This window comes from Phlebotomus papatasi, chromosome 3, assembly GCF_024763615.1.
Source record: "Phlebotomus papatasi isolate M1 chromosome 3, Ppap_2.1, whole genome shotgun sequence".
Classification (NCBI taxonomy): Eukaryota; Metazoa; Arthropoda; class Insecta; order Diptera; family Psychodidae; genus Phlebotomus; species Phlebotomus papatasi.
This window is the reverse complement of record NC_077224.1, coordinates 26,293,104-26,308,522: the sequence shown is the minus strand read 5'-3', so window position 1 is coordinate 26,308,522 and position 15,419 is coordinate 26,293,104. Positions and strand designations below refer to the sequence as shown.

Here is a 15,419-nt window from a genome sequence, read left to right as displayed (position 1 = left end):
ACTGTCTTAGAAGTTTCGGTCCTAATAGTTCACAAAGAACGGATGAGGAATAATGCCGTTCCTCCGTTGATGAGCTGTTTCCTCGTTTTGAGAGAGATTACAGCAGTGTATAAGTGATTCTCTTGAAACGCTTTGCAATCCATAATAAAAGAGCGTCAACCTCGGGACAGGCCTAGACAAAACTGGATTAAGCAAATTCACAATCTAGCCTAGGAAAGCCTTGAAATCATCTCCTCGGTAGTGAAGAAGAATCGAAACGTATGGACCGCGACCGCTTTAGGAACAAGAGTTTAAAAAATGAATGAACAAATATTATTGTGCGCTGTTCTTGTATTAAATATCATAACATCAGATCTAAATCGAAATTGCACGCCTTGAAAATTGACTTACATGAAGAAGCTCCCCTACAAGAAGCTAAACTAAGAAGCTGAACTAAGACCGAAGAATTGTTCAAGGATCGGTTTTCCTTTTCGGATTTGATGCACCCAGGCAAAGATATCATTAAAAACTCATGTATTTATCCCTTGGACCTCGGTACCTAGGTCTTAATTTAGAAATTAGACTAATAAGATTCCTAAAATATTTATTTTCAGCGCAAAAGCGGATTCTAAACAACCTGTTGAATTGAAAAAGTTCTATCCGTGTCATGGTTGCGGTAGGGTTTTCATTTATGAAAAGACAATGAGGACTCATTTGCTCATGGAGTGCAAGGCTGATCCGCTGACTTGCAGCATCTGTGCCCAGACCTTCACAAAAACGGTTACACTGACCAATCACGTGAGGACTGAGCACACAGTGTCCAAAGCACTTCCAAACTGCAAACTCTGTGCAATGTCCTTCATCTCAGATGGGCACTTTGAAAGGCATATGAAGACACACAAGGAGAACTACAATTGTCCTCTGTGCAGCAAAGAATTTAGCTACAAATTCCAGATTGAGTCTCACATGAGGAAATTTCATTCTTCCAAAAGAACAAAACTTGAATTTCCTAAGAAAACATTCAAAACTGAAATTTCTAATGAGAAATCCATGAAGAAGTTTGAAGCGAAAGATTTCATTATCAAAACTGAGGCAATGTTGAAGACAGAAGTGGAATCCAAGGAGAAGAATGACAAGTTTGAGTGTCCTCATTGTTCGAAAAAATATGTGAATGCCAATATATTTCTGAAGCATCTTTCAACTCACACGGAATATAATGCTGAAAATGTTCAATGTTCTATTTGCTCAAGAAAATTTCATAGCAAGACGAGCTTGAGACGGCATAGGAGTCGCTTCTGCATGGCAAGTAGCTACATCTGTCCAATCTGCAAGACTTGCAGTAGTACTCCAAATGACTTCTTTGAGCATCTCCGTGATCACGATATTAATGTCAATAAACCAACTTCTGTGCAAAAGATTCAACCAAGCGAACTCCAGCAAGACATTGAAATTAAGATAGAGCCACCAGAATCAGAGACTGTGGAGAATTTTAAGAGTGAATTAGAAAATTTATAAAGTGCAATAATTACTGTCAGAAGCGTCACAAGGGCCAAGGTTGATCCACAATCACATTGTAATAATAAATAGAAAATTTAATGCAATAGAACTGTAGAAAATATTCATTCCTGAAGAGATTGTGTTATAATTCTTAATCAACTTATTAATAAAGAAATTGAAGTGTTAATTTTTATGAGTATTTTTTTTTGTATTCTATCCAAAATGTGAAAAAAATGAAGAATTGTTTTGAGAAGTGAAAAGACGCTTATTGAAAACAAGATGGCGATACAACGACTTAAAGTTTGAATATTGAAACGGTATGAAAGAACGGTATGCTGTATCAGCTGATCGCAATATGCGATCAGCTGATACAGGGGGACTCCTTTATGCCCTAAAGCCCAAAATAGACACAGGGATCGGCTTAGGGATCAGCCCGAAAAATGAGGAATCCGTGAGTGTATCGATACCAATCTGGTGTCGATACACTCACGGATCAGCCCATAATTTCCATAATTTGGAGGATCAGACTGATCTTCTAAATTCGTGAGGTCTAGTAAAATTACGGGAATTAGGCGACATCAGCGCCGGTGCTGAAAATAAAAAGCTTCACTTTGGGGGTTTTTGGGTGCTTTTCGAAATGTCAATTGAATGAAAAAACATGGAGAGTAATGGTACGCAATGTCTGAAAATCTTAAAATGCATTAATATTGGAGTAATGGGAAGGTCAGAGTGCTCCTTTCTGTACGAAAAATCCATAACCCTTGACCAGAGCTATAAGGTGTCAAAGTTCGAATATTGATCGACCTCTATCTCCGGTTCTAATTAACATTTTGAGCTAAATTTAGGGTTTTTGGTTTCGTCTCGATGATTCATATGAAAGTTCAAAAAGTCACCACAGGTGGCGCTGGGATAGCGTCAAAATTCATCAAAATTCAAACTCATTTTTCTCAAAAACGGCGTTGTGCAAGTTAATCGAATTTTAGAGTGTTGTAGTCTGGGTTGACGTTTCCAAAAAGTGGCGTGGGCTCGCTGTGGTTATAATAGAACCGGAGATATGAGGAGTCAAAGTTCATATCCCTGGTTCTATTTGACCGATTTTGATGAGTGAGGGCTTAAACGAAAGATCTCACCAAATGCTACAACTTTCTAAAACATTTGAACTTCGTGGGATCAACACCAGGGGCTCCACAGTCGAAAAACCAATTTCAATATCACATAACCTCAATTATCTCGACACGTGTTCAACCGACTTTGATGATTACTTCTACATAATTGTAGAGGACATTTGTGTCTACATTTCGTGCATACATCATTTTCCGTTCAGACTACGCTATCACTCCGATTTTGCCGTTTAAGTGTGAAAAAATTGACTTTTTCCATAATAACGCTTTGAAACCACTCATATGCCAATTTGACTGCTTCTACTCAACTAAGACACTTAAAATAGGGTTTTAAATGGAAAGTGTCACAAAATACAACAATTCTTTGATATAGTTGAAGTCATTGAAGTTCATCTAATGAACTCTTGGGGCGCTCTGGTCGAAAAAACGAGTTCAGAATTCACACACAATCAACCTCGATTATCTCGGCTTCTGATTAATCGATGAGATCAAGTTCTTCGGCAAAATTATAGAGAACATTCTGGTTTACATTTCAGCCATATATCACTATTCTGTCACTCCATCCATATCCTTAATATTTTGGTTTAAATACAAAATTTGTATAATTTAACGAATTTGATTCAAGATAATTGAATGGCGTCCCTCAACTTCAGCTCTAAATCGAAATTGCATGCATTCCGAGTTAGCTCACATTAAGAATCTCACCTACATAAGCCGGTTAGGATTATCTGTCCTTTTCAAAGGACCTTCAAATTATACAAGAAGATAACGTTTTCATATCTAGCCTACGATCTATTAGTTTAAAATCAGTCTTATTGCTATACATTGAGCTTCATTAACGTCTAATTATAAAAATTATAAATGTTTTTTTCCAAAAAAATATCAGTTTTTAGATAATCATACAACATTCATCCATAAAAAACGTTTAAAATTCATTTATTTTACTATTTGTTCACTATTTTTCAATAAAAATATTTCAGTCTTTTGATGCCTTAAACCCCTTAAACCGATATGACCGCCTGGAGGCGGTCTTTTCCTTTTCTCACTTGGCGCCCAAATGGAAAGATATAATGAAGAATGGAGGTTTTTTTTGAGTTCAGTGGACCATTAATTACCCTAGACAAAATTACTTTTTGCATATTAAAGAAAACACTGCTAGAGGGTTAATTATAAAGAATACATATATTGTACGTTAAAAATAAATCTTACTAGAATTTACAAATTCTGGTAATTTTGGGAAGCATCGCATATCAATTCAACATAGTTTGTATTCTGCTGATACTTCTCAACTTCTCTGTTCATTATCAAATACGGTTCATTGGAAGATACAACGTAGTCCCGAATCCTCAAATTCAGCATTTTTCCGAGTATAGTTTCCAATTCTGCAAATGATGGTCTAGCTTTTATATTTTCCATCCAGCATCTTATCATGATCTGATACCTAAGTAATTGAGAAGAAATAAGTCAATAATTTATTAAAATGGCAAAGAAAAATTTAATTACAAATCTTCAGTTGCATATCTTGGTTTTTGCATACGATATCCTTCAAGCAATTTCGTATAAACTTGGCTTAATTCAGTTTCTGGGTAGGGTTCTTCCCCAAGAGAGAAGAGTTCCCAGAGAACGACGCCAAAGGACCAAACATCGGAATATGTGCTAAATATGTTAGCATTGAAGGATTCCAGGGCAATCCATTTCACGGGTATAAGTCCACTGGTTCTCTTCCTGTAGTAATTGCTTTCTTGCTTAAATCGAGCAAGACCAAAATCGCAAATTTTCACAAAATTATCGTGACAGAGAAGAATATTTCTTGCAGCCAAATCTCCGTGAATAACTCTCTTTGATGATAGAAAATCCATTCCTCTTGCAACTTGGAAAGACCAACTGAGGAGATGGGACGTTGTAAGGGTTCTAAAAGGTTAAAATTAAAAAGATTTAATAAAAACTTAATCTACACACAAAAAAATATTTCGTAAAATTGTTTGAAATTTTTGTGCATTCCTACTGGAGACTTACGAAAAAAACTCGGAAATCGTATAGCCCACTAAAAAGTTTGTAAAAGTTTGCACTTTTTTTTACAAACGTTGTTTGTAACATGATCACTTTCTGATCATTTTTTTTTTGTTATTTTAAAGAAATTACAAACAAACACGAAAACACCCAAAAAAGTGTACGCAAATTTTGTCAATCGTTCGTAATATTTTTGCCAAACAATCAAAAATGTACGAACAAATGTTTGTAAAAGAACAAAAAAACGGTCGTGAAGTGTTCAAGTTATGAACATTTTGTGAAAAGTACAAACTTTAACGAATCTCTTAGTGGGTTATACGAATTACGACCATTTCATAAGTGTCCAGTAAAAATTCACATTCACGAACAATTTTACGAAACATTTTTTTCTGTGAAGTAAAAAATTTAGAAGTAGATTTACTTATGATCGATCAAAAATTTTAAAGATGAAAAAGAAAACATTACCTTTGTTCCCTTAAAACAATATGGTGAGATGCAGAATCAATAGAGCCAGTTTCTGGATTGATTTCATTCACAAAATTGTGCCTGTTATTTTTAAGGAATTCACGGATGTTTCCACGTGAGCAATATTCCACCATAATCATAAAGTCTCCTAAAAATAAAGTGCATTAATAACTATTAAAGCTCGAATTAGGGTAAAATTTGAAATGCCGGACAAACGAATTTGGAAGTTGCAATAATTTAGTAATTTAATCATTAAGCAAAAGCATTTGTAAAAAATCGAATTTTGGCAGTAACAAAAATCAATTTTGGACAGTACAATCAATTTTGGTCAGTAGAAATCTATTTTCATGACAAGAAATATCAATTTCGGTCTGTAAAGTAATCAAATTTGTTTAATAAAAAATCGAGTTTTACTATTAATATTTCTGATAGGTTATACCTTGTAGATTAGGAAAATTTCCCAAAATAAAATTCATATCCGTTTCATTCTCATTGGTTTCGCTTATATATTTCCACCTCTTTATGGCTCCGGCACACCTTTTAGGTCAGGAAAATTTCATGAAGTCAAAATTCACATCCCTTTCATTCTCAAAAGTTTTGTCTATGTCTATCCTACTCATTCATATTTTCTTCTTTTGAACACCAAGCCAAATTAAATTTAGTTTAATCCAATTTTGTGTCCAAAAGAGTAGGATAGACCTATGCAAATATTTTAAGAAAGAAAGGGACGTGAATTTTAATTAGCATTTAAAATTGAATTGCACTAAATTGAATTTGGTGTGATGTTAAAAAAAAGATTAGTCCGAAAGTGTGAGATAGACACATGCAAAGTATTTGAGAAAGATAGGGATGTGAATTTTGATTTGTAGAATTTTTTTTTGATCTAAGAGCAACCATAAAAATCGATTTTGGTCTGTCAAAGAATTAATTTTATTTAGGACAAAAAACGATTTTGATAAGTACTTTCTGTTGTCGTTGCTGTTATTTTTTTTATTGAACTTTCAAAAATAAGATTTTGTCAATCCAGCACATATTCAGCGCCCTAATTTCATCTAGTGAAAAATTAAATTTCACTGGATCTGAAAGGAGCACCAGAGCCATGAAATAATCAATTCTGGTCAAGAAAAAAAACTATTTTATACGATAAAATATCTGAGGCAAAGTGCCCTCAAGTCGACCGGTTCCTCAATTCGACCGGTAGAGTTATTTATTCAATTTATTTATATTTGCACTAATATTTGGCGTATGATCTAACATTAATAGGTCAATTATTCCATAAATAAATACGAATCAGTGAAAATTTTATAGAAATTCACCATTAAAACATTCAAATATTGACCACCGGTCAATATTTGAATGTTTGTCGAGGGCACTTTACCTTATTTTGATTATTTCAAAAATTAATTTTGGTCACGAAAAAATCGATTTTGTTTATTTCAAATTTCACCTGTGGACAGAATAATCAATTTTGACCGGCAAACGTTTATTTTGATCAGTCAAAATAAATCAATTTTGGTCTGTTAAAATATTGATTTTAGTCAGGAAAAGAATATTGACATTTGTTGTTTCAAAAATGGAGTGTGTGAAAAAATCGATTTTGTCCAACAAAAAATAAATCGATTTTGATTATCAAAAAAACAATTTTGGTCATCTATTTTGTTCGGTAAAAAATCTGTATTGATCAGTGACAGAAATAAATTGTGGTTCGTTAATCAAGATTTAGATCAAGATAATTTCATGAATTCAAAATTCACTATCCCTTTCATACTCAAACGTTTCGCATAAGTTTCTCTTACCCTTTCGCTCTCAAAATTAGGTCGAACTAAATTGTCTTTGATGTGATGCTTAAAAGAAGAAGAAGAAGAGTGCGAAAGAATGGGACGAACTTATGCAAAAAGTTTGGGAATGAAAGGGGCCTGAATTTCGATTTTATTAAATTTTCTTGGTCTAAAAGGTGTGCCAGAGCCATTAAAGAACAGATTTTGGTCAGCATAAAATGGATTTCGATTGTTCTAAAAATCAATGTTTTCAGAAAAAAAGAGATTTTGATCTATAAAAAATCTACTTTTATATGTAAGAAATCAATTTTGATCTCTAAACTAAAAGAATCGGTTTCAGTCAGCAATATCAATTTTGGTCGATAATAAAATTAATTTTATTCGGTAGAAAATCAATTTTGATCAGTAAAAAAAATCAAATTTGATCTGTAAAAGAATCACAGGAAAAAACAGTTTTAGTTATTAAAAGTTCTATTAATCAACAAAGAAATTTTAAAAAAAAATTGTAAGAGAGTTGATATTGGTCAGCAGAAAAACTTGATCTGGAATATTAAAATAATGAATTTTGGGCAGTAAAAAATCTGGGGTGACATAATAACTTATTTTCGACACTATCGACTGTCGATTCTAAAAAATTTAAACGATAGCTGGACTTCCTGTAATTGATTTAGATATTTATCAATAGTTACATTCTTTTAAGAATGTTACAATGAATGGCTCAACAATGCATAAAAAGTCGACATTCACTTAATCTAACAAATATAGATCTATCGATACTATCGATTCGATAGTGTCTAAAAGTTATCATTCCACCCCTGTTTTGATAAAAGTTGAAAGAATGTGGAAACCTTCTGCCTAACTTTTTTGCATATCCCATATCTCTCCTCTCCGGTTATTCTTAATCAAGTTTTCGTTTTAACCAAGTCAGAGAATGGTCCTAAATTCATAGAACATACCTTTAGAAATGTTTTCTGTAACTATTCCCATGAGATTGACCACATTGAGATGCTGACCAATGTGAACCATTATCTTGATTTCGGACAGAAGAGCATCCTTCCCGTGCTTGTGATTGTTTTTGATACTCTTCACTGCAACTTCAGTTTTCTCCTCATTCGGAACAAGTCCATATGCGAATGCATGTCGTACAATACCAAATGCTCCAACGCCTAGATTTTTGGTAAATTTCAGACTTGTTGCGGGGAATTCGTATTCCTGGCAAATTGCCATGAATTCATCGAGAACTTCACCCTGAAGATGAAAGCTTCGTGCGCGTTTCTTTAAAATCTCAGCTGATCTTCGGATGTACGATAGGGATCGGGGTAGTATGACTTTTCGAATTGGGATGTACTCTTCTTCGGTAGTCTCTTGATTTCCCATTTCCACTGCTTGATCTAGGATTTGGCTAAGCCGAATTAAAGGCGATGATGTAGGGTCTTGATCGGTTTCATATATACCAGTTCGACTTCTTGGCATTTCCAGAGCAGATTGTTCGGGTATCACTGGGAATCGTTCAATAGGAGCGGATCTCTGGGCAGATATGAAATTGGCAAGGAGTGTATTTTCCTCAGATTTGTTTTTGGAAAAGGGATTTTGATGAATCTGAATTATATCTGGTGTTGGAGAGATAAGAGGCCGATATGAAGGATCTGCTGTTCCTTGCTCTGCAAACGATTGCGTTCTTTCGTTGTTCTTTAGAACTTGCATTTCGTAAATTTTATCTTGATTGCGTTTTTGTTGTCTAATCTTCAGACAATAAGCTATAGCTATTGTTATGCACACGATTACGATTCCTAATATGATGCACGCTATTATGATATCTGTAACAGAGTAAACCATACGGATTAGGTCTTCAGTATCGAGAATGGGCTTTTGCTCAAGTTAAATACCAACCAAAATGCGACTTTTCAACGATTTTTTTGATGTCTTCTTCAAATTGTGCAATGAACCTTGGGGAGTTTGCAAATATTTCCACACTTTTTGTATTAAAATTTTCAAATACTTCTTCGTTGATATTTTCAGGAGGACGTTCCCCTACGTCAATATACTTAACTACTCTCTGGATATTAACCATCTTAACTTCATCGGAATCACTAAAGAATGGCGATTTTTCTAGTGCTTGGCACTCGTACATCCCTGTGTCATTCTTTGTAATCCAATTGAATTTTAAAACTCTCATCACTGAATTGTTTGATAAGTTGGTATACACAGTTTTCGTATTATCTGCCTCCAGTAGAACATTATCTTTGTACCAAGCTGTCTCGCTAAAGTTTGCCGAATCCGCAGCACAAATCATTTCGAAGCTTTCTTGTTCCAATGGCTGATCGATAGGAGCAAAGATCTCTACAGGATCATTAAGTTCAGTGACGTAGACGCTTACTATGGAAGTAGCGTAGTCCTTAATACCTTGGCATTCACAAATGATTATCGATGACTCCAGAATTTTGTAATGAGCTTCAAATTCTGTTTCCGTGTCAGATATTCGATGGATTGATTCACTTGTAAGGACCTTAGTTCCATTAGTAATTTTTCCCTTTTTATTCATATACCCCCAGTCAACTGTAATATGAGAGGACCCATTGCACCTGCATGTTACAACAACCTCCTCTCCTTTTTTGAAATTTTGTTTATTTGCTGATACTGTCGCACGGACTTCTTCCAATTCTGGTTTATCTAAAATCAGATACGGAGATTTGGTAAGAAATTCTAAAAAAAAAATATTTAAACTCTAATCAGAAAATCTTTTCACTCGAAAAGATTATTTCAATTTACTTTTCCGCGTTTCGCAAAATTTTATAAATTCTTTTTAGACTGATAATCTTATTGTCACGAGTATATTAGTATAAAGAATTAAAGACGATGAGTATACAACTATTTTATTAAGGTCTATTCAAACTTTGATCGTTGATCAGTTGATTTTATTCAGCAAAACTTTGAATAAAACTAATGTTGATCGGTAATCTTCTACTACGATCATGTCGATCATCGATATTTTCGGAATTACAGAAGTTCGTGCCCCTTATTTCGTTTTTGAATTTTTCGTCTTCGATACTTCGTCTTAGGGTATATTTTATAGTTAGGTGGGATAACTGGATCGTTTTCCGAAGAGTGCTACATAAACGCTTGTTTTTGGACTGATGAAATTCTTTTTTACTTCTTCTAAATCCATAGAATTATTCACTGCTTCATTCAGAAACATTATATAAAAAAAATTATCAAAAATAATAAAGAAAATTTATAAAATAATGTCAGCATGCACTAACTGGGTCGCCTGTTCGCTAATTCACTTTTAATTAAACCTTTGGATTTAAAATACTTTTTTTCACAAGGAAAAACCAATAAATATTTTCAACCAACCAGCTGTCATTAACGAAAATATCCCTGTTTTGTGAAGAACTCAGTTGACACAAGATTGAAATGAGTCGATTACAGTCAAGTGTGCTAATCTGGGCACTCACTAATTTAATGGATAAAAATATTATTTTTGCTTTTTCTCAAACTTGAATAGTTATATTATGTTACTGTAGTGACTATATTACGGAATTAAAAATAAAAATAATATTTTAAGTGGATTAGTCATAAACGATCCAGATAGCAAAGCGCCTGGATTATCACACTTGACTATAACTATTATTCGAGGATATTTTATATTTTAAAAAGACAAAAAAAAAACCTAAAGACAAATTGTAAGAAAGATGAAAAGTCCGAAAAAGAAATGTAAAAAAGACGAAAAGCTCAAGAACTAGGATTAGTAAAAAAACGTATATATAAAGAATACTTTGTCTTAGGGTAAGTGTACCAAATTCCGGCTAGTTTGCAATTCCGGCAACCTTTTGTATTCCTCGAATTTCCATAAATTTTTAGTTTTTGCATACTCTCTAGAGATTATACAATGCAATAAAATAACAAAAAAAATTAGCTTCAATAAACTAGAAGATGTGTAAATGACATTGGAAAAATTTCCAAAGGGCAAAAAACTATGAGAATGAAGATGGCCGAAATAGGCCACAAAAGTTATGTCTACATATTTATTCATTTTAAAATGTATTAAGAATGATTTTGAAGAAAATAAAAATGGTAAACTGACTATAAGGTTCCAAGCAACACTCCTTAAAAAGAAGAAACAAAAAAAATAATTTCTATTAAAAATATTACATTTCAAACTTGAGATTTTGGCGCTTGCATGCAACTATGCCAAAATTTGGCACACTTACCCTAAATGACAAATTATTTGAAATTGTTGACGAAATATTCAAAATCGAAATATGGAAAACGAACATTTCGGCTTCGGACTTTTGTCCTTCTCACATTTGATCTTCGAACTTACGGTTTTTCTTATAACTATTTTGTCTTTGGTCTTTGGACTGTTCGTTCTTTTTACATTTTGTCTTCGGACTATATTTGTGTTTTTTCCACGTATCGTCTTTGGATTTTTCGCTTTTCTTACATTTTATTTTCGGACTTTCCGGTTTTCTTTCATCTAGTCTTCGTACTTTTCGGCTTTCTCATATTTCTCCTTTGGACTTTTCGTAAACCCTGCATTTGGTCCGGATTTTCGAATTTTCTTACATTTCGTCTTTCTTTCATTTCGACTTTGTACTTTTCGTCTTTCTTACATTTCGCCTGTGTTCGTCTTTCTTATGCTTCATCTTTTGTATTTTTTGTTTTTCTTACACTTTGTCTTCAGTCTATTTGTCTTTAACTTTGCGACCGATGCTATTTCATTTTCAGGCTCTGATTACCGATATATCAAAGAATGTACAGTGCCCGCTCTCTAATCCGGATCGGCGTAATCCGGACGAGTTCTCGACAGTTACATATAAAATAATTTTGAGGTTATGTATGCATGTCTGTTCACCAATGAAAATGAATTATCTTGTGAACTTTTTGTTTAATAAATGAAGTATAATAGCATAGAAGTCACTAATTATGTCTTTTTAATATTCTTTAAAAATTTTATACTAATTCTACAAAAAGATCTTGTATTATATTTTCGAAACGTTGAACAAATTCAAAAAATCCATACGGATTACGAAGCGGACATTTGTCATATTGCCTCCCAGTCATCCGGATTACAAAGCGGGCACTGTAAATTCTTCGATGTTGTTTACTCTTATCAGTCATACTGATTGCCAACGTTTACATCTGCTTTTATTACGAATTCGGCTGGGATATGTTGACAAGACTTTCACGGTTTACAATGTGAATTGTATTTGTGGTATTTGTTAACCTCTTGTTTCGAAAGAAGTCAGATTATCAGAAATATTGAATTTCACGTTTTATTTAGAAATATAATATAATATATATCACAGTAGAATTGCTCATTATATGGCTATCATTCTTTTCGTCACTACGTCTTATAATTCCCTTTCCGATATGCGTTTTACTTAATTAATAAGACCTTACCATAGAGTTTTTCCTGTATCTCATATCCAGATATTAGAAGAGAACTACATAATATTAAACTTATAAAACTAATTATGCACAGCAATAAAATCCTTTTCACCCACATTTTTAAATTCACGAAAAATGTACATCTGTTCTTTCACACGTTTCATATCACACTGAAAATTCTTAACTGATAATGGCAAAAGTACTATCTAATGATAACACCTATCAACATTTATTTTACTGGAAAAAAGTAAAATACTTTCTTATTAAATAAATAATCTCCACTTGATAATAAATAAAATATATATTTTTTTAAAATATATGTTTGTAGTTCGATGTTCATTTACTAACTATAAATGTGCTACATGTTGCAAATATTTTATTGCTTGTCTTATCTTTGACATTACACACTATGATGCTTAACCCGCTTAACCAATAAAGAGTATACTTATCATACACAAATTTGTGAAATACTTTATCTAAGCTTATGAAACACGAAAATGATCAATATTTTCATTCAAACTGTCTGTAACAGGATGTGGTGTAATGATTGGACAAAGAATGGTCAGGGATTTCAATGATATTATTCTGATGATGATTCAAACGTTATCAACTTTCTTAGGTTCTTTTCTTAAGGATTAAACCACGTCATTTGGTTATACCGTTATTCAGACTGCTCAAAATCAGCTTCGAAAAGTAATATCCAAATACTATAAAATCAATATATTCTGTAAAGTAAAGTTTGTTGTTTAAAAAAAGGTAGGGTAAACTGATATAAGTTGGACATAGTGTTACAAGTTGGACAAGGATTTTTCTTGATAAATACAGTTTCAAAATTTGTTTTTAAGCACAAGGAACCAAATTATAAAACTAAAGCATTAAAAATATACAAATAAAAATGAAGTACTAAATTTATCAAGAAAAAGAGCCCTGTCCAAATTGTACCATTGCATTGTGCAACTTGTACTACTTTACCCTATAATGAAAGAAGCAAGATTTTTTTTAATGAATACCTCAAAGGATTTTGAATTTTAACTAGTTGTCAAACACAACATTATTTACCTTTCTATTTTCTCACAAACAGTTTTACGATCTAGTGGACTAAAAGACAAACTGTATGAGATATTGACTTCCGCTCTTCTGTGACCCTCTTTTTTTGTAACATTATCTAGGGAAATTCTTATCCTCGTTTCGATAAACCTATTTCTGTTACATTAAGTGAATGCCGACTTTTTACGCATTATTGGGCCACTTATTGTGACATTCTTAAGAAATGTAGGAGCTACAAAATGTGCAGCTATCGATTAAGTTTTTCAGGATGGATAGTCGATACTATCGAAAATAAGTTATCCTCTCATCCCAGGCTTTTGAGTTTATTTCGAAATCAACACTCTGTCTAACCTTTGCCAAAAGACATAGACATATATTTTTTTTAATGTAATTCCTCTCAGATCTGAGATAAATAAACTTCAAAAAAGTTTAAGTTAAATATTTAAAGTCAAAAATAATGATTTCTTATTTTGTGTGATTATTGTGTCAAGTCCAAATGACTCTCTTCTATACATTGTCTCATCATAAATTTTGAAATGTGAAAGTTTTAAAAATCCTCTAGATCAATTTAAAAATTAAAGAAAACCTAAAATATTTGACAACGACAAGTCCATTTTTTGGTTTTGTGAAATTTGCTAGCTAGATTGGAGAAATTTCGACTTCTCAAATATAACTCGAATAAGTCGAATTTTTGAAATATTCGTTTTTCGCTTTTCGGATACTCCTTAACGCCCTGTATCTTCCTTGTGATTATTATACAGTAGACTCTGACTCAATCGGCTCTTTTTCAATCGGGCGAAAAATTTTGTTGACAATTTTTCCGTTTAATTATGAAGCTAATTCGCTTAAATTCGTTGTAGTTCTTCCTATTTTATCGTGATTCTATATAATTGAGCGCTTTTTGTGGAATTTACAAAGGCTTTGATCTTTAAATTTATCGATAAACCGGATGACATTTCACCCCATATGCCCGATTAAGAGAGAGTCTATTGAACCGATAAATTAAATAATCTCACAGTTATACAGGTTTCACATCTTAAAAATCCTACACTGAGTGAGAGAAATCCGAAAAAGTTAAAATAACATTCCGAAAATGTTAATTTTACCCTGCAGTATTGATCCGAAATCAGTGTAAATATTATGCTTTTTAGGTGTATTAAGGGTTAAAGTTACCCTTCTTTCATGTGATTTTTACCCTTAAAAGGTGTAAAATTAACATTAAAAATGTTGATATATTTTTACACTCAAAAAGTGTTAAAGTTATGAGGAAAAAAAGTTAATCGCACTCCCTTTTTTCTCAGTTCGTTTTATATTCTGACGCTGATCCGTCGATTTGACAAATTAAAATTCAGGATTTTTATTGAAAACCGTAAATTTGTCTTTAAAGACCGATTAAGGGAAGTATAAATACTTAAAGATTTATCTCATAAATTGAAAAAAATAGCATATTTTTCAAATTTTTTTTATTCAACACAACCTACACTTGTTACTGCTCTTCTGCTTCCTTTGCTGCCGCACTATGCTTTCAAGAGATTTGTGTCTCAAAAGTCAAATGCATTAAATAAATAAAATAAAATAAATAAAAAATAAATAAATAACCTGAACTTTTTTTTATTTACGTCCATTGCGTCCAATAAAAAGGTTGCAACATATGAGGCAGTATTTTTGTGATATTTGGTATACTTTTTTTTGGTTTGATTATGTGGCATTATTCCAAAGGATGGAAGAAACTGTTTTAGAATTTTATATGATCCATACACTGAGAGAAATCCGAAAAAGTTAAAATAACATTCCGGAAATGTTAATTTTACCCTGCGGTATTGATGCAAAATCGGTGTAAATATTACCATTTTTAGGTGTATTAGGGGTTAAAGTTACCCTTTTTCATGTTAATTTTACCCTTAAAAGGTGTAAATTTAACATTAAAAGATGTTGATATATTTTTACACCTAAAAAGTGTTAAAGTTATGAGGAAAAAAAGTTAATCGCACCCTCTTTTTTTCTCAGTGTAGTAACACCTACAATTATTGATTCAAAAAGAAAAAAGGAAAAGCTCGGAAAATAAAAGAAAAGGAAAAATGTTTAATGTGTAGTTTTATCATTACATCCCCAATTCGGGGTCACAGTGAGT

The 15,419-nt window shown here is 32.6% G+C and overlaps 2 protein-coding genes across 2 annotated transcripts; one reads left to right on the top strand and one right to left on the bottom strand.

Moving 5' to 3' along the window:
• The first annotated feature begins 681 nt into the window (after positions 1 to 681).
• Positions 682 to 1,494, top strand: LOC129805231 (zinc finger protein 57-like). Its single transcript, XM_055853005.1, has one exon. It carries the CDS (start codon positions 682 to 684, stop codon positions 1,492 to 1,494), a length of 813 nt encoding a protein of 270 aa, XP_055708980.1.
• A 2,266-nt stretch (positions 1,495 to 3,760) lies between these two features.
• LOC129807380 (uncharacterized) lies at positions 3,761 to 12,587 on the bottom strand. Its single transcript, XM_055856597.1, has 6 exons — positions 12,254 to 12,587; positions 8,741 to 9,520; positions 7,807 to 8,667; positions 5,073 to 5,220; positions 4,101 to 4,508; positions 3,761 to 4,038 (listed from the first exon to the last, which is right to left on the bottom strand). Exons 1-6 carry the CDS (start codon positions 12,357 to 12,359, stop codon positions 3,813 to 3,815), a joined length of 2,529 nt encoding a protein of 842 aa, XP_055712572.1. The 5' UTR covers positions 12,360 to 12,587; the 3' UTR covers positions 3,761 to 3,812.
• Between the last annotated feature and the right edge of the window lie 2,832 nt (positions 12,588 to 15,419).